The 20,551-nt window shown below is 41.1% G+C and overlaps 1 protein-coding gene across 2 annotated transcripts in view; it reads right to left on the bottom strand.

The window, feature by feature from the left end:
* Window positions 1-3,616: 3,616 nt before the first annotated feature.
* The window catches only part of HDX (highly divergent homeobox), a 587,780-nt gene continuing 570,845 nt past the window's right edge, over window positions 3,617-20,551 (bottom strand). For both annotated transcript variants that reach the window (XM_044057137.1, XM_044057138.1), the window contains exons 9-10: window positions 17,912-18,034; window positions 3,617-5,722 (exon numbers count right to left, since the gene is read on the bottom strand). In XM_044057137.1, the coding sequence (XP_043913072.1) occupies window positions 5,591-5,722; window positions 17,912-18,034 (255 nt within the window). In that variant the 3' untranslated portion in view covers window positions 3,617-5,590. The remainder of the gene's footprint in view (window positions 5,723-17,911; window positions 18,035-20,551) is intronic.

Here is a 20,551-nt window from a genome sequence, read left to right as displayed (position 1 = left end):
TGCTCCAGACACGCTCCTTTCCCAAATGCTCATCTCTTTTCTTAAACGGTGATATAAGACAGTTCCATCTTAATCTGTGGGCTGTTGGCTGAATGGTCAACCTGGTATGGTATTGCTTTTATGCCTCTAAATATAAAAGTTTGAAGTCGAGGCACTGCATGTACCTCCACACTGTTGATATGCATGAACTGTATCTGTGGTAAAAAAAAAAAAAACCTTGGCTGTCGAAGACCCTGAGGAGCAAGGTTCATCAAAGAGTAGGAAAAGGTAGAAAGTGACTAGGAAAAGCTACAATGCAGGCTGTGGAGTGTGTAAAGCTGAGCTAAGGATGCTCTGAACATCACTGCTATACAGGGCAAAATGTGGCACGAGCGTGCATTTATCATAGTGGCAACTGAGGCAACATCCACATGGCTGTGTTGTGCTAGAACAATGCTGTTCTAGATCAGGAATTTTAATAGCACTAGTAAGTACTCCCCCTTCCCCCAAAAACGGAGGCATACTGTCTTCAGTTGTCAGACTTCAGCCTGAACTACAAGACAGAAAGCAAAAGCGCAGCAATAAATAATGAACATCTTGAATAGCAACCTAAGTGAAGACAGACAGGACAACAAAGGGCTTGTAGAAGGCTTTAGAATTAAATTGGACATTAAAATGTAACATTTGGAGTGGAAATTGATGAATAATGATTACACAGTGCACTACTGCAAAGTCAGGATGGACTGGAATGTGCTATAAGGTATCTTAGGCATACACAAAAGTCCACCTATTAAATGAGGGAAAGATCCTATATGGAGAAGGAATTGACAAGTTGAGTAGCAGAGCAAAGTCCTACTACACAAAAGGTTTTGCTGAATGTTTTGATACCTTGCTGAGTCAGATTCTTTTGGTTCCACTTGTGTTGCTATAAAGGGATAACACAACTAAATGAAAGGGGGAAGCAGTCTACCAGCTGGTGAAAAGTACTCTGCAGCAATCACCAACCCACACTCAGCATTCCAGATCATGACAGCAAAATACAGTTTACCCGGATTCATTTTGCAGTTTGGAATGGGATTTAGAAGTGAAAGATGCCACTGTGTATACCACTACCACATAAAATCACCTACAAATTAACTATAAAACTCAGCAGCATTTACATTCTCCACCTAAACAGTTATTTATTTTCCACATTTATGTCCTTTTTCAGGAGCAACCCAGGACAACTGCCTGGTTAAGTGACTTGCTCATACAATCACATAGCAAGCATAGGAGGGTAGAAGGAATCAAACCTCATACACTCGGCAACAGGAAGCAGCTCATTAACAGTTGAGAGCCAATCTGGCTGTACTGAGCTGGGAAGCAAAACACTGATTTACTATTTGGAGATATATGCATACTGTAGCAGCTGTGCAAACTGCTAAATGTTCAGCTTCACAAACATGTCAAAAAATATGTATCTGTATTTTGTTTACAGAGGTTCTATTACTGCAAGTATCCTAAAACTTCATTTAATAATGGGATGAATATCAAACTTATGTCTGTGGTACTCGGCAAAGGACACAGTTTGCCCCACAGACCAAATTCAAGAAGAAAAACCTTCCCCTTAAATTAGTTTTGGAAAGCAAGCACCACAGTAGTTCATAACCTTTCACACTCATCAGCAGTGATGATCAGAAAAGAAAACCACCAAAGAGAGTTTCATCATGGAATGTCTCAAAAGCAAACTCCATAACACCAATAGTCTAAACTTCTTACTTAAAACTGAAAGATAGCAATTAAAACGATAACAGATCTAAATAATCCAAGCAGGTGAGACACAGGACAACTCAGACCATGAAGCAATCATTAAAAAGGAGGAGAACAAAATTATCAAATGAGAGTTTGCTGAGACAGGGAGTGTTTGGGCTTGGAAAAGAAAGGCACCATACACAAGTCTTCCATACAAAGTTCCGATGATTCATTAAAACTTGGTGCTGGCCTCAGACTGGATTGTGGGAGGCTACTTTTCCTTTATGTTAAGGCCTCAGAACCTTTAACATGTGTTAATTTAATGTACCCAGAGTGAGAACAACCAATGTGGCAAATGCACAGCTGTAGCTGTGGAATTTGCTGCCCCAGGCAACACAGGTTTGAAACCCCGCCTTTAAGAAATGATAACTTGTAAAATGTACTGTTTTAATAACCTATTGGCACCTTTTACATGAAACAAACAGTTCTGACTGTGTATAAGCTGTCAACCTGTTCAGCACCCCTTATAAGTTGGTGCCTGGGGAAGACACCTATCTGCCCCATCCTTTCTAAGGCTCTGGGTAACTGCTGCAAACATATATGTGCAATTGTTGACTTTCTGACTTGCACTTCTAGGGATGATAACTGCAGCACAAGGACAGTACCTTTTTAAACTGGTCAAACCAAACTTGCAGCTCTAATTTGTTGAAGATCTGTGACAGACACAAAGGAAACATACTGCTTTAGCAAAAATTTATCTTACAGTGTCTAAGGCTGATTGTGTACATAGCATAAGACACAATGTGAGATAATTCAAGCGTAGTTTGTTTTAAATATTTTTTACTGTAAAAATGTGAAAAGATACGGTCATATGTAAATCACACAGAGAGGCACAAAAGCTCATGTCTTCGACAGACATCCAAGAAACAAATAAGTTGGTCCAACTTGGAATCATACAGAGAATGGTTAAGAATATATCACCTTGACTGTTTATAGAATAGGTACATTCTTTAATCTAAAAAAGATTCTAATAGAGTGCTGTGCCATGAATATAGTAAAGGTAGAGAGAAGAAACAGACTTGGCTTCTTAAAAGGTTAAAGGAGTTCATCAAGAAAGAAAGAAAAATAGAACACAAAAGACACATGGGTCTATATCATATGAGCGAATCACAAAAATTGCGAACGCTCATAATATCAAACGTACCGGACCTCAAAGTGCTTTTTCTGAGAATGCGGTATAGTGAAGAATGGGATATTTGCCCTTTCCTCACTGCAGTGCGATCTCGGAATTGGAATATATATTTAGCAGGTGGTGTGGGGGGTGCAACCCCCCACAATAGGAAGTTTGAGGTCCAGTACATTCGATATTGTGAGTGTTCGCAATTTGTGCAATTCACTCATATGATACAGACCCAAGACACACAGTGATAGAGATGTGCCATATGACAGATTAGATTACCAGTAAATGATGGTATTTAAGGAAAAGCTACAGTTAACGGATGTTACATGCAGCGGCACACGTCTTCACTAGCTCCACCTAGTTACGGTACACCAAAAAAACTCCCCCGTGTGCAGGACCAGCATATGTGATGCCATAGGCTGCTATGCTGTACTTTTCCTGCCCAGCCCACCACTGTTGCATTCCCAGCCCTGGCAGATACACAGGGGGGACTTAAGGGTAAAAAGATGCAGCCAGCAGCTGATGGTCACGAGTGTGGGCAAAAAAAAGATTTGCAGAAACTCAAGAAGTTGGGTCTCCTAGAAAAGCTGTAGTGAAGCAAGATCTTTCCCAAAAGTAAGATCATGTATCTACAGAAACTTGTCCTGTCTAATGTAGTACATATAGCAGACCAAAGGAGAAACCAAATAGATATGGATAGCTCAAATGTTAATCACAACACTAAAAGACTGAAAAGTTGCATTTATTAAAAACATCTTTGAAGTATGTACAAAAATATTACTGTGATGTAAACAGCCAATGTCATGCTTAGTATAGAATAAAAGTTAATTTCAAAGAGATCAATGTAACATAACACATGCTAACCGCACATACCTGAAAGGGGCTGCTACTGAGCTAGTCAAAGAAAGCTGCTGTTCATGCTGGTACTCACTAGCTGTAGAAAATTCAGTCAGAATGCACATCTCAGTTGACCTACACAACATCCAGAGTCACTGACTTCTTTATCTGCCATCCAGGCAACAAAGTTTATGTGACAACACTAGTGGGCCAGATTTTTCTTTGACTATGGGTGGAGCAGAGAACACTCACTTCTGGAATCAAGAACATCCATGGTCTAAAGCTTCATATGGTATTTCATTGATGGGAAGTGACCAGACTACCTCCTCTCATGAGCAACTTCACTTGAAAACAACTTTTTCATAATCTTGAACTGGATGGTACTGTGATAAAAAATAAACCTTTAAACTCAGCAAAGAAATTTAAGGATATGTCAAAAAAGTACAAAGGTAATCATTAGTGACATAACAGTTTCACAGTTTCACAAGTGGGGACAAAGAAAACATGTAGTTCCTGACAAACTTGTATATGTAAGCCTGCCTTAAGGCACTACACAATGCAGCTGTGACAAAACAGTGTCATCCCAGTAGAACATTTGCTCCCACCAGGTCCTTAAACCTATGGTACCACAACCTAAATGGAAGTAAAGAGTGAGTAGTAAGTATGTGTTTATACACAAAATATTGTACTTAAGATGTAGTGTATGTTTGCCCTCAGCTGTTCATTTAATGTTATCAGAAACTGTACAAAGAAACAAAACATGCCAAAAGTAATGGAGTGTGCTCTTCAGCAGTGTGCAAAAAATATTTTTTCTGATTTGAAACTGAGCGGTATGCAGATTTCGTCTACAAAACCCTACTCCATCAACAGCTGTAGCCAAGCAGAGATTACATCATAACATAAAGTCAATCAGCATTTAAGCTGTTGCATCCTCTTAATAGATTCTAAGCTGTGTGATACAAACTGAGCTATTGTATGCAAGGCTGTAACAGGTCCTTCTGAACTGTCCATTGTAAGATCCTATCGTTGTCAAGGCTAATAGCCTGAGGTGTATATACTACACCTACACTAATTGTAATGCATCTAAGACACTGTATTACTGTTGAACAGGCTCTACCATTACAAAGCATGCTGGCATTTTAAGTTTAGTGCACTTCAGCTCCTCCACTGTTTTATGCAGATGCACTGTACATGCTCCCCACGGAGTTACTCCATTCTGCATGATACAGTTTGTGGCATGGATTTTACAGCCTGTGTCACACACAAAACACACTTTCTGAAAATGCAAGATATGGACTGATGTAATCTGATGTGATGCTTTTTCACTTGTGACTGATTTGAATCTAATGCACTATGTCTCTAAAAATCAACATTCTATGAGGTATAACTCATACTCTGGAATATCATCTGGAAGGGAGTTGCTCTATTTACTTGTATACTTTATCATGCTTTATTAATAATACTTACTGTGTTGTAGTGCTAGAAGTAACCATTTTAATGGAACTTGACAAGCAGTTCTACGTTATCATCAATCCCACATGACTAATAAGAAGGGAGAGAAGTCATAATGTCAATTTTCATATTAATGTTCCACACACAAAACCAAATAAGGCCGAGGACAAATGTTATAATCAAAACTGGGAAGCCTGCAAGTTCAGTTTCAGACAACACACTAGCACTTCACCTCTTTTTTCATTGATACTATAAAACACCAGAGTATCTCCATTTCACAAGCAGCTCTATTATGTTTAGTTCCAGTACAGAATACTGAAATGAAGGTCTTGAGTTCCCAAATGGGAAAATCAGACTAAATTTGAGCCACTCATCAGTTAAACAAAGTGATACAGAATACAGTTTTTTTCTTCAAAGTGTTAAGCTTTCTGATGCACTCTTCTCTGATGCAGAGCTTGAGGTTTGTGAGGTATCATCTTGGTCAGATGCTGTGTGGCTGAAATCCAAGTTTTCTATTTCAGGAGGTAAACAGGACACCAGAGCCTGCAGGAAAGCAAATGGTTTGATTACTTTTCTTTTACTATATCAAAAAAAAAGAAACACAAGCTTCAGAGGCAAGTTACCACCCATCTCCTGACATTCTATTTGCTAAGCGAATAAATATTCTCTTCAACCTCCTCCTTCTCCATAAAAGACTTCTGAACAAGATCTTACTGCATTGCTTAACTTTATTATCAATGCCGAGCCCAAAACATTGCCTGAATGTTGTTTAAAGAACTAAGAGTCATCACTGAGAAAATACGCTTTATCATTTTGCCTCTAACAATATTCTCTCCCACATGCTTACAATTTGATGTTTTCTTCTCAAAAAGCATTATCTTCTTCAGCTTGCTATCCTGCTATATGTTAATTCCAGTAAGGCAAATGAAAACTCTGTTCTGTCTTTGTGCGGTTTAATTTTCAGACCTTAAAGAGTAAAGAAGGTATTCTTCTCTGAACTGTTGCTATTCTAAATATCTGCAAATACAGGATCTACAAAAATCATAAGCAACACCACAATGGACCTATCTGTAGGTCCAATCACCGCAAAAAAGAAAGAAAGAAGTCAGTTGTTAGATGTCCATTTTCATTTTAATGTATGCTCTTGCAACTGCAATTACAGGTGAGACGAACACACAGGTTAACTGGACAATAACATGCACTCCCTCAGTTTTCTACAAAGCAATTGCTAATTCGTCATGAAAAAAGGATGAAACAGTTCATGACAACATGATTAAGGACTACTTTCCAAACTGCTTTGTATGTACAATCAGCATGGAAAGCACTGCAAAAGGTCTAGCAAACTGGCACAGCATGCGCCTGGTTACACAGAAAAAGAAGGTGAACACTCCAGATTGATAAGAACTGACATCAATAACTGTGAATGCAGTTAGGTAATAAAAATTGGTCTTCAGTGATTTCCATAGAAAAGTATGTGCATACACTGCTTTGAAGGAGAATCATACGTACTGTGCTTTGCTTGTGCTAAAGGAAGTACTAGTCTTATAACTTCAAAATGTTTATTTTTTACAATTTACTTTTAAGTAAAGTTATTAATGACAAAGCCATCCAGCCACATTATTAACAAATGCATCAACCTAGTCATTTTAAATCAACAAAGCCATAGCAGCAAAATGACAACTTACATGACAAAACCCAAATCTACTGGTTTCAAACAACTAAATGCTATTACTTCAGACAAAAAGAACTACTATGTAGAACTTCAGCAATCCACAAAAGAACCAAAAAGGTTCTGGTCTACTATCATCATCTACTTACCCCAGGTAAAAAAGTAAAACACCTAACCCACAGAAGAAGTAACACCAACAAAGTCATTCCTTAACAGATCCATAAAAGAAAGTGATTTTCCAGCAATCTGGAAGATATCGCATCATACCCCTTACATAAAAGGAATCCACTGACACTGACCTCTCTAACTACAGCACTAGCTATTATATCTCCTAAAATCAAATCATGGAAAAAAACACACACAAAACTACTCAAGGATCAATATTAGGTCCCTCTTATTCTCTATCTTTATTAATGATCTTCAATCATCTATCCATAACAAAGCTATTACTATTCTCACCTACCCACAAATCTCCTCAACTAAATTTTACTATTACTGCAGCTGACAATTCTCTTCTCTCCCCCTCTACTCTACTACTAAACTTGTGGTTACTATTGATAATAATAATCTTAAATACTATGATTGTATCAATAATAACATAAAAAAAAGCATAAAAAAAAAGGTTCACTGGAAAATATGGAATAACCTAGCTTAGGCTATTTGTTTTTACCTGATTTTTTTTTGTATTTTCTACTACACTAAAATGTAATGTATGCATTGTAAATGTTTAACCTTGTTTTATGAAATGGAAATTATCCAGCTGGACTAGCCCGGTCAACAAATGTAAAATAAATAAATAAATGATGCTCCAAAATTTCAGACTGTACATGCTAATTTCATCAGTGCCTCTAAATCATATAGACATCAGGGCTGAAATACACAGTTGTCAACAGATAAGAAAATCAACACAAGTAACAGTAAGCAAATTCTCTTCTGGTTTAAAAATAATATGGAATGCTAGAAGACAACTACAGTTTACATCCATGTATTAGTGTTAATAAATATTTTTTGTGCTCATAAGGCTCTTCTAAAAATCGTGCACTGATTGTCATGGAAAGTATCTTGCCAAAAATCGCAAAGTAATCTGTTGTGCTGCCAGACAAGTCAATATCAGAAACTATTAATGCAGTAATAATAAATTAATTTCCACTAACTTGTGTGGTAAACTGCATGACAATCTTCTGGAAATTCCATTATCAGAGCTGGTAAATCCGCAGTTTCATCCAGCATAATAGTATCAAGTCTTTCAACATTAGCTAAAAAAAGAAGTTATGTACTTACCATAATATTCCATCTGAGTTGTTGCTTTTCATTTGCCTCCAGCCTATGGCACTTGGATCCAAGAGTGGATCCGACTCAGCCGTATACATCAGCATCGGAGCCAAAATCTGAGTTGCTCCCCTACCTACAATACCCTGCTCTCCCTCCTCCCCTCAGATCGAGTTTGATGAAGGACAGCACCACCCAACCCCAGCAGAGCACCTTAACCGATAACCTTTGAAGGGTATATACACACACCAGACTCAAACCCAGACCAAGAAGAACATAATCCTGTGCCTGCATCTGTCCGGTCCACAATACAAGCCCAAAGGGAGGGGGAAGGAGAGAGGGACAGTTGAAGACAAATGAAAAGCAACAACTCAGTTGAACATTACAGTAAGTAAATAACTTCTTTAGCTGAAGTTGTTGTCTTCATTTGGTCTTCTAAATATGGGACAATGTTACAATAACCTTGGGAGGCCCTCATGGAAGGATATTCTGGAGCACGGCAGAGCCAAAGGAAGCCCTGCTCCTGGAGAGAATGTCTAATTTGCAATGGGAAATAAAAGTATGTGAAGAGGACCAAGTGGCAGCGGAGCAAACATCATCATTAGGAACCCTGGACCAAAAAGCTGCAGAAGTAGACATTGACCTGGTGGAGTGTGCCCAGACAGGGCCACGTAAAGGCATACCTTTAGCGTGATAAGCCATAGAGATGCAAAGGGAAATCCAGTGAGCAAGAGTGACCTTAGAAATAGGCTTTCCCAAACGGGGCTTTGAAAAAGATACAAAAAGTCGATCAGACTGTCGTTAATTTTTCGTTCTGTCCAAATATAAGCGCAACTGTCTGTGGGCATCAAGCAAATGCAATTTGTATTCCCCTTTGTTCTGATAATTTGGAAAGAAAACTGGCAAATTAATCACCTGGTTAATGTTGGCTTCAGATGCCACTTTTGGCATGAAAGAGGGGTTATTACAAAGAGTCACTCTGTCCTTATGGAAGACAAGCTAAGGATGCTTAATTGACAACACCTGCAATTCAGATACCTGGTTGGCAGAAGCGATAGCCACCAAGAATGCCATCTTCCAAGTTAGAAACTCTAAATCCAAAGTGGCAAGCTGGTTCGAAGTGAGGAGAAACCAGGGCATGTAAAACTAAAGTAAGATCCCAAAGAGGCGTGGGGTCCTTGACTGGTGACATAAGGAGGGAGGTACCCTTCAAAAAGGCCTTGTAGAGTTTAAAAGAAGCCAGAGAGGCAGAATTCTCACCACATGGAAATTAGATATGGCTGCCAACTGAACTTTAATTGTAGAAAAACTGGCTCCGTTGTGGAAGATATGGGCTAGAAAATCCAAAATGGTAGCAGGAAAAGGAGCTGTAAATGGATCCAACTTATGCTGTGATGCCCAGATGGAAAAGTTTTTCCATTTGCTGGAGTAAATTTTTCTAGTAGAGGCCTTATGAGCCGCAACCATAATCATTTTAACTAGTGAAGAGAGACTGGGAATTCTTGCTATCAAAGGAACTGAAGCAGCCACTCGGTAAGCTTCAGGCTAACTAAGTCTGGGTGTAGAACCCCTGACGGGTGTGAGAGGAGATCCCGAACTGGATCCAGAGTCCAGAGAGGACACACCAGATGAGACCAAATAGAAGGAACCAAACTTGGCAAGGCAAAAAGGGGGCAATGAGGATGACCTTGTTCTTCAACCGCTGAGCTTTCTGAAGAAACATGGGGATCAGAGGAAGAGGACGGTATGCTTAAAGTACACCGGAGGGCCAAGCATGGACCAGAGTGTGTCCGTGGGTGACTCCTCCAGTGGAGAAATCAGGGCAAAAAACTTGCTGCACTTGGCGTTGGAAGGACAGGTGAAAAGATTAAAGCAAGGATGACCTCATTTCCAAAAGACACTGTCCGGCACTGAAGGATTCAGAGACCACACGTAGGGCATCATAATGGTTCTGCTGAGCCTATCCGCAAGAATGCTGGACTTAACCAGAATGTACACTGTCACCAGAAAATGGTTGGAATAGATCAGCCACTCCCACAATCTCATGGGCTCGCGGCATAGGGGATAAGATCTGGTACCCCCTGTTTGCAATGGACGAGTTGTCCATCTGGAAGGCAATTGTCCATGAGAAGAAAAGCTTCAAGGGCTTGCAATACCAGAAGCACCGCTCTCATCTCCAAGACACTGATATGCAGACTGGTCTCCAAGGGGGATCACGTGCCTTGGACTGTCCATTCCATGCAATGACTCCCACCACCCAAGCTAGGAGGCATCCATGGTCAACGTGATTGAGGGGGAAAGAAGAACAAAAGAAGGCCTAGGGACTGGAGCCACCACAGAAGAGACTCCTGACAAACCCGGGATAGCCAAACCCGGTACAAAAGAGGAAGGTCGAGTAAGGACCATTGCACTGCCAAGGTCCACTGCAGGGCTCTCATGTGTAGGCGTGCATTTGGCAGACGAGTTATTGTGGCCATTATCAAACCCCAATGCCCGAAGAACCATACCTGCTGGGGGGTAAGGAGTTTGTAGTATAAACCTCACATGTGGCTCGAGTGAATGCATCATCTCTGGCAGTAGAAACACCCTGCTCTGTACCATATCTAACCGAGCACCTATAAAATCTATCACCTGAACTGGTTCCAAATTCAGTTTGGCAGATTGATCAATATACTCAGGGAAGATGCTAGGCGAAGGAGGTAATCTTTGGCCTGAAGAATACGATGCCTGGTGGGAGCAGAGAGGAGCCAATCATCCAGGTAAGAAACACATGGAATCCCTGCAGTCTCAAGTGAGCCACTACTACTGCCATCACTTTGTAAACACCCAGGGGTGTTGTGGTGAGTCCAAAGGGGAGTACACTGAACTGGAAGTGATTGGCTCCCAGTTGGAAGCAAAGAAACCTTCTGGAGCACCTGTTCATTTTTATGTGATAGTACGCGTCCTGAAGGTCTTTGGAGCACATCCAGTTGTTGTTCTGCAGGAAGGGCAGAATGGACTGCATGGTGACCATCCAAAACTTCATTTTGGCAACAAACAGGTTCAGGGCAGTGAGATCCAGAATGGGTCTGAAGTCCCCCATTTTCTTTGGCAGCAAAACGAATTTGGAATAAATGCCTGATCCAGACTGGTCTGGAGGGGAAGGATTGGATGAGTCATTTTTTGAGCAGCCGAGAGATCTCTACGGCTGCCGCCTCCCAGTGACTGGGTGGAGGATTCTCTTTGGAGTGGGGGGATGAAGAAAGTGGATGGAATAACCTCTGGATATAATCTGATGCACCCAACAATCATTTGTGATGGATTCCCAGGCTGTTGGGTGCAGAGAGAGAGAGAGAGAGAGGACCCCTGACTGCCTCCAGAGTTGAGCAGTCGGGGAATCCCTCAGGATTGCTGAAAGGAACTGTCTGAGAACAAATCTTGAGACTCTTGGTTCCTCAGATCCCCCCTCTCCCAACATGGATGGTGTCTGTCATTTCCCCCTCTGCCCCTGGGGGAAGGTTCACCCTGAACTTCCTGGTAAGAGCCCAGAGACTTTTGAAACTACAACTTCTTACCCCCACACTGGTTCCTAGCATAGGTCCATTGTGGGGTAGAGAAGCGGACCCCAACAGCAGACAAGGTTTTCCAGTCTTTCTCGCTCTGGGTAGGAGTATCACGAATGGTAGATCCAAAGAAGGTGGCTCTTTCAAAGGGGGCATCTGTGAAGGACACCTTGAAGGGTTCCTAAAAAGCTCAAAGTTAGAGCCAGGCATGTCGTCGAATGGCAACATCCGAGCTAGCCACCCTCGAAATACCCACAGCAGCATAAGAAAGTAAAAGCATGGATGTGTTTGAGATGGCTGTCTAGATGGCCAGTCAGGAGCAGAAAACCTTCTTCTCCTCCTCCGACATAGACCCCGGGGTAGATGCAGAGAGTTCCTTCACCATATCCCTCTACAGTCTGATGACATGTGCCAAATAGTTCAGTGCATGCAGAGCAAAGGTGGCAGAACTATAAACTAACTTCCCAAAGTGGTCCATCACCTTAGACTCCTTGTCTGGAAGATGGACCCAGGAGCTCTCCTGAGCCAGCTACTTCTTGGTGGCCGATGCCACCACCATGGCATCGACCGGGGATCCCTTAGACCAATGAGGCCTGTCTGAGGGGGCACTGATCACTTTGTCTGGGCACTTGGGGATGTGCTCAACCATATCGGATTCCTTCCATGCCGTGCAGGAGATGAGATCTACCGATGGATCAACAGGGGGGGTGGGCACTAAAGATGTAGAGGGCCCTACGCCAAATGCCTCCATGAATATGGACTCTTCAGAGATGGGTTTTAGGGAAGACCATCCACCTCTCTGACATAGGGTCTTCATGATGCCTCCAAATGAGACATCATCAGGGGGTGATTTAGGGGACCCCTCCCTTCATCCAAGTCCGTATCTTCCGTGAGAGGTTCGAGGAAGATCTAAGTGCCTCCTCTTGCATGTATGCTTTGGAGGCACCTTCTTGGGGGGATACTCCGGAGAGGATTCAGAAGCTTCAAAGGGTTCCGGAAAAGGAACATCCTGGGAAGGTCTGGTAATAGGCAGTCCCTGAGGAGGCAGGATGGATGACTCCAGCCCAGAAACAGAAGGAGCAGGGGTGGGCTCTGAGGAGTGAAGTGTTAACATCCTCAAGGGAACCGAAAGGAGCCTCTCCACCAGTCCAAAGGTGAGCATACCCCTGAAGGCAGTGCCGCCAGAGCTGAAGCCACCAGTGTCTAAGCCTTCCGGACCGGCAAGAATGAAGGAGTGGAGGTTAGATAGAGGGGTAACAATGAGATGGTTAGAGTAAACAATAGCAACTCTTCCACCTTTTTTCTTTTGATGGTCTACTTGTAGAATATTATAACCTAGAGGTAGAAAGTCTTTTTCTGGGATCTGAGGTTTCAGCCACATTTCAGAGAGAGTAAGGATATCTATGGTGTGGAGGGATATCCAGGCATGGAACTCACTAACTTTATTTTGTATGCTTCTGATATTCATGGAGTAAATAGACAGGTGTTTCTTGGGGACTAAGGGATGACTGGTGATAGGCTGAAAGGTAATGTTATTATTAAGGCGAGGGGAGCAAGGTCCAGGGTTGGGATGGATGTCACCAGATAGAAGTAGAGCTTTGGCTGTGAAATTAGAGTTAGGAGGAAGGGGTAATGGTAAAGGTATTTAGTTTAAGTTTTAGGGGTAGTGCTGAGAGAGGGGGAGATTTTGATTTTGGGGAGGAACGCAGTTGTTGGAAAGATTGAGGAAGAAATGATTAAGTAAGGACATAGAGACAATTCCTTAGAGTTGACAGAGGTAGTAGATGGGTGATGTGGATTTAATGGTGTGTTGTAAGAAGTGAGGTGGTAAAGGTGGAGTACAGTAGATGTGTATAGGACAGATAGTATCATGTTGTAGTAGAGGTAGAGAATGTTTGGGAGCGAGTATGCAGGGATGAGACAGTTTTGAAAATAATATGCTGTTAGTGAAGATGAAAAGAAGTAGAATTTATGATGGAAGGTGAGGGGAGAAGGGGGGACAGAGGGAATATAATAGGAAGGTTTGAAAAATGTATAGGTAGAAGGAAGAGGGTAATGGCAGGGGGGTGGTTGACAGGGTAAGAGTGATAGGAAGGGAGGGGTTTAGAGGGAGGGGAAAGATAAGGTTAGGTATAAATTAAATGAGTGCAGGGGGTTGGTGGGAATGGGGGTAAGGTAGGGGAGCGGTGATAACCAGAGTGTAGCAAGGTCGAGCAGAGTGGGAAGGACTAGGTCAAGTAGAGAGCAACTGACAAAGAAAAACAATCAGGCAATTAAAAGTGAGAGGTTGTAGGGAAGAAAGAATAAATAGGAAAACCTGGAGCACCTTATACAGTTTAGTGGCTACAAGAAATCAGTCATTAGCAGAGTTAACATTAAGTAGATGGAGAAAAAAGAAATGTGACCTAATTACCAGGGAAGGGGAGAGAGAGAAGGTAAGCTGTTAGACTGCAAAGAGGTTGGAGAGAGGAAAAAGAGCACAAGAAGGGTGCACAGATTTATGGAAGGCAAGTCAGTAACATCAGCAGTTGGAGGAGTTTGTAGCAGAAGGGGATCAGTAAAGGGGAGTTCAGAGTGGGAAAGTGATGGACAGGCAGCCGTTACAAAGGTATACAGGGCAGGAAAAACATTAAATACCAACTACAGTATGTACATACATTCAGTTTACAAAACTGTATTGGTGTTTTCACAGAGGATGTTCAGGACTACAGGGACAGCGGTAGTTCCATATCACAAGGGCAGTTAGTCCTAACAAGTGCAGCAGCACAGAGATTAGGAAGAAGACGAGTGGATGGATATGTAGGATATTCAATTTACAGAATTGTATTGGTCTTTTCACACAGGATGTTCAGGACTCCAGGGACCTCAGTTGTTCCATATCACTAGAGTAGTTAGTCCAAACATTTGACTGGATGGATATGTAGGAAAAAGTTGCAAGTATACTACTTTAGGAGGCACTGGTGAGCGCAGTGCCCATACATCACCAGATACCACGGAAAAGAAATTGTGGCTTCATCCACAGAGAAAGTAGAATGCTGTTCATACTGAGCTCATACAGCTCAGCAGCTACATCATCTCTCTCTTCATGCAGTACAAGGAGGTATGTCTCACATCATTTACACCCATATGGACTGCAACCGAATAACACTGCTACCTGTGGTTCAGTGGCCTGAGTACTTGCATGATCTGGCAAATCCTGGCACCCGATACATAAGTGACTGTCACTCTTTCTCTCTGTCCTTAATCAGCCTGGAGTGTTTGATATCTGTTGGTCTGTCAATGGAGTCTTCTATGACCAAAACATTGGGTTGTGTGGTGGTATGCTTTACGAGCTTAGAGGCTGAGATACCTTTTGATGTGGATGCATGTGTTGTGGTGGATGGTACTTTTGTAGGTTGCTGATTACACTTCTTGTAAGTATAGCATCTGGCCAGCCACTGAGGCTTGGAAAGATTATATTTAACAGCCTAAGCACATGTGGGTCTATGTGTCTTATCCATACAATGTGTGGTGGGTATGGGGTGTGCTACTGACAACCTGTTTGGCATTTTTAGTGTTCAAGAGAGCCATATGTCCAGTGACATTGTGTAACTACATCTCTCACTGTATCAGTTTGCTTTAGAATTAGGTGGTTGTCAGGATACACGAGACACTAGCTACATTATCTCGGGATGCCCAAATCCACTAAGAAGACTGGAGAGATATAGCAGGATAGTGCACATCCACAGTTAGACATCCTATGCGTTTTGGGGTTTTACAGCTGGCTATCTAAGATACTGTGAGAGTATAGATTACAAAAGACTATCCAAGACTAAACTTGTAGGCAGTGCTCCTCAATGAGTATACTAGTTGCTCTATTCACGACTAAGTACTAGATAGATTTCAGAGTGTTTTGACTGACTTACCCACCACATGGAGGACAAGACTATGTGAAGCTTCAGTATCCTCCTCACAAGATGAAGAGGCCAAGTCATGTTAGGGCTGGTCAAACATGGCACAGAAAGCAGATGCAATGGGAGGAGATCATAAAGATTCTTGACAGTGGTAAAGGCCTGTTCCTTTTTAAAGAAGCCTATCACCAGGTTATGGGCAATCTAACAGAAGATGAGATAATCCTTTAGCCATTCAGGATACTGTTAGTGAGCTGCTCCTTATGGAAGGGAGCATTAGGCACACTCCCAACCTTTACAACTCTGGCTAAAATGTCTGCACAAAGTTATAGGGGGCTATGTGGAAGCTCATCTTTTCAGTTACCTCCCTGAGGTCCTCTTTAAGCAAAAACAAAGGAAGATCCTTATGGTTTTCCAAAGACTAGCCAATAAAGTTGAAATGGAACCCAGAAAATTGATATAATTACTTGAAAGTAGTGAGTGCCCCCCAGTGTGGTAGAGGAGTGCAGTCTCTTATAACATCTGACAGAGCTTTAGATTGCTTACCAGATATCAGGCTAGTAAAGTGCTGTAATCCCTGCATTAAAGCTTACATCAAAGAGATCAGACCACAAGAGAACAGGATTACAGAAGGCATTGGTATCCTTTGGTGCCAAAGGGACAGACTCGAGGTCTTTACAGTCTGTATTAATGACATTCCTAATAATCAGTTCTACAGACAGGTTAACCCAAGGTTCCTCAGGCTTCTTCCACAGATACTCCACCAAACATTTCTGATGGGAAGGAACAGGGGTTTCAGGAAATGTTGGGGGGGGGGTAAACTCATTATTCTTGCTCATCTCACATAAAACCATCTCCCAAATCCTGAAAATCCTCACTGACTCTGGAATGTGAGGGAATTCCGTGGCAATCCCACTGCCAGCAGTTGTGAACTTACATGTGATCTAGTGTTAAGGCTGCAACTGACAAGGTATGGGGGTTGGGTGACTGGGAGTTGGCCAAAGGTGATGTGCAGCAGAAAGAGATTGTGGTCTGACACAAGCTTCAAACTATATTCCCTAAAGGTCTGCTCCCACACCTGCAACTCAAGATTTTAACAGATACTGAACATCTGTTTGATGACCAGGACCTAAGCTACAGATACCAAAACAAGAAGAAATGATGGACTTGCAAATGGGGCGACTGGCCCTACTGAGCCTGGGGGAAAAGCCTTGGGAAATGTTGCCCTTGGCTCTAATTTCTTCTGATCTGTGTCAGGCTTTTCAGTTTCTGCCTCCAAATGATCAATATGATTTTTGGGTGTTACTTGACACTCTGGGATGCACTGCCCAAAGCACCAACCAAAAGCAGAACTCCTGCTGTCCTACTGGTTTTGGATGCTGCTTAGGAATGGTGTTGGCATGAGTCCTTGCTAATCAAAGATGGCTTCAGCTCTTGCAAGGACTGAGTTTCAGGCCTAACAAAGCACTTGCCTTATAAGTACAAGGTCATAGTTTGTACTTCTAGCAATTCTCCACACTATACCTCAGGATATGACCAATCTATGTGGTGTTGATAGCGGCAGTCGTTTAAGTCATAATTACAGCAAGCAATCCCCATCCAGTCACTGTAAAGTAGCAGGATTAAGATCCTGATATCTATGGCAATTCTTAATATAATGCTCTTCTCCACGTCATTAAATGCAATAATGGAGTGAGGGACATGCTGGCAATTTGATACAAGCATGGACATGTATGAGTTCTACAAGATATGAAATACAGAAAAGTTTCACAAGGGTTAGGAAGCTCAGGATATGAACTGTGCAAGCAGCAAAACTGAATTAGGTTCAGTGGACGTGTGCCCTTATGAAGCTGGTGAGTGAAATCTCAGTGTGCATTGAATGAGAGCATGTACTTCTCTAGGAGACGGAACTTTACGAAAATATACAAAATTAAGAATAATGAAATGGATGGAGACAACCAAGGACAGTAAACTCCCTCATATCAGGGACTCAAGCAACCAGCATTTGATTGGCTCATATGCTGGCATACAAGCCAATCAAAAATCACAAAGCGGAGACACTTCTTCTCAATGCAGAACAGTTCCGCACTGACTAGAAGTGGCTCTGCTTTGCGATTTTTGATTGGCTCGCATACCGGCATACAAGTCAATCAAAAATCCCAAAGGGAAGCTTCTTCTGTTCAATGCGGTTCTGCTCCCTGCAATCCTGAACAGGTTTAGGCAGATAACTGGAGAAAGGATGGATTAATAAATGTGATTCTGTGTGTGTTTTCTTACCTGATGTAAACTGTTATCAAAGCACAATAGATACAAATACAATGACAAATCCTGTACACAGCTAAGGTATAGATTCCAAACATACCTGTTGTTGCTCTGTGTCATTTGATTTAACAGCTAGAATCAACTTTGCAGTAAAATTTTGCAAAGCAAAATATTTTTGTTTGTAGTTATGCAGTTCACTTTCAAGATACCGAACTTCTTCATTCTGAAATCAAAGAAGCCTGCTGTTAGTATCCCACATTTATACACATGAATTCAGATTATATAAAATATTCTTGGATATCCAGTAATGCATTTAATTTTATCAAGAAGGTAAGACTATGTCAGGAACTTTTTACAGGAAGCCAATAGTTTATGAACACATCCCTTCCAAAATAGTAAAACCTACTCATTTTTAGCACAGGTAGTTGTAAACAGTGAACTAAAGTCACCAGAAAATGCTATAAATGTTTTAACAAAAACAGGGGGTATATACAGGAGATTATATTTCGGTTTCAAGACAATAATTATTCAACTAAATAGTGGTGCAGTTTTACCAACACAAATACTCCGCAGTATACAGCAGGAGGATCAGCAGGAATTACAAGCAGCACAGTAGAAGAAAACACATACCACCAGGCCAGGTATCCAAGATTTATTCCAGTAAAATCTCTAGTGCTTTGGCTCACAGCCTTCAAGGAGTAAAACAGTGTATAAAAAACTGCATCATATATATGTATATATTAAATCGGATTCACTTTATAAGATCGAAATACTGAAATATCGAAATTCAGTATTTTGAGCCCATAAAGTGGAATTCTGAAAAGAACGAAACCTCAGAAGCGCGAAATTCAAAACCTTGCATACCGGATTTTGAATTAGTGCTTCTGGTGTTTCACTGTGGTTATTGCTGTGATGTGTGTGTGTGTGTGTGTGTGTGTGTGTGTGTGAGGGGAATGTAGCTTGTGTGGTGGTGTTTTGTGTGTTTTTGTATGTAGTACGACCTCAGAGTTAAAATATTTAAGTAAGGGGGTGTGGGTGGGTGCAGGGGGGGGCTTGTCCTCCTGCTTTTATGTAGGTTAGAGCTTGTGTTTATGTGTGTGGAGGAAGGTGTGTGTTTGTATAAAGTAGAAACGCTAATTCAAAATCTCCTGTATGCGAGATTTTGAATTTCGTGCTTCTGAGGTGTCATTCTTTTCAGGTTTCTACTTTATAGCCTCAACATACTGAATTTCGATATTTCAGTATTTTGAGGATATAAAGTGAATCCATATTAAATTACACCATTATTACTCAATTAACACTAATTAAGTAATTTAAGAAAACTCCACCTTATTAAATAAGAAATTTCCAGTTGCACTCTGTATTCCGTCCATGGGAATTAAAGTCCCATATTTCAATATAAAAAAGCCTACCTTTTATATTCACATTACCATATTGACTAACATGCATTTGTTTTAACATCTAGCCTTGCAACCCTCCAACTTCACTACCAAGATGCATTTTAAAGTGCATAGCAACAGGGCTTTCAACCAAGCTCCTTTAATATCTCGTGTTCTTGAAGTCTTGTTTTGAACACCCTTACTCTCTCCTATACAAAATTTGTTACAGGGACATTTTAATGCATAAATTAGCCCTTCTCTATCACAACCATATTTATGTCTCACTAAAGATTTCTCTCCGCTGATTTAGCAAATCTGATCACTACAAATGTACAACTAGAACACCTTCCACAGGGTATTGTCCCTACTGGTATGATGGTTTCAGGTACATTATCTGGGGGTGCATACCTACAATGCACCACTATGTCTTTTATACTTCTTCCTCTTTTATAAGAAATACATGGAGTTTTACATAATACTCAGCAAAATCCTTTAAGTTCACCAAAAAAAAAACAAATAAAATCTTAGTAAACCCACTATCTGTGTACTCAATACGTTATAGGAAGTAACAAAACATATGTTTTCTTTGACTATTCTCTCTTCATATTTTGGTTCTTATGTGAATGCATGTCCAAATCACTTACCACCCTTTCTGTTCTAAACTTTTCTACACAGTTCTTCAGTGTCATATCATCATACCCTCTCTTAGCAAACATACCCACAGTAATATGCAATTCTTTCCAAAAAAATCCACCTCCATATTACATAACCTACGCACCCTTAAAAGATCGCTATACAGCAAAGCTTTTATAGTATGTGGTAGATGGCAGCTCGACCCATGCAAATATGGGGTGCCATCCTCGAATTTTCTATGCACTACAATCCTTATTTTTCCAGAGCCCTGTTGCTATGCACTTTAAAATGCATCACGGTAGTGACGTTGGTGGGTTGCAAGGCATGGTGTTAGAACAAATACAGGATAGTCAATATGGTAATATGAATATAAAAGATAGACTTCTGTATAAAGAGTCAATTTTTATATTGAAATATGGCACTTTAATTGCCCATGGACTGAATACAGAGTGCAACTGGAAATTTCTTATTTTAATAATGTGGAGTTTCTTAAATGACTTAATTGGTGTTAATTGAATAATGATAGTGATTTAATCTATATATGGTGCAGTTTTTTATGTACTGTTTTACACCCTGAAGGCTATCAGACGAACCTCTAGAGATTTTACTGGAATAAATCTTGGATACCTGGTCTGGTGGCTTGTGTACAGCAGGAGGATATATGCAAGTCAAGTCCAGAAAAATAACTTAAAGGCACTTGGCATTATAAACCAGGAGGAAGTGTAAGC

The sequence above is a fragment of the Protopterus annectens genome, chromosome 15.part0, assembly GCF_019279795.1.
Source record: "Protopterus annectens isolate FY-2018-M chromosome 15.part0, PAN1.0, whole genome shotgun sequence".
Taxonomy (NCBI): Eukaryota; Metazoa; Chordata; order Ceratodontiformes; family Protopteridae; genus Protopterus; species Protopterus annectens.
This window is presented reverse-complemented; position numbering and strand designations above follow the sequence as displayed.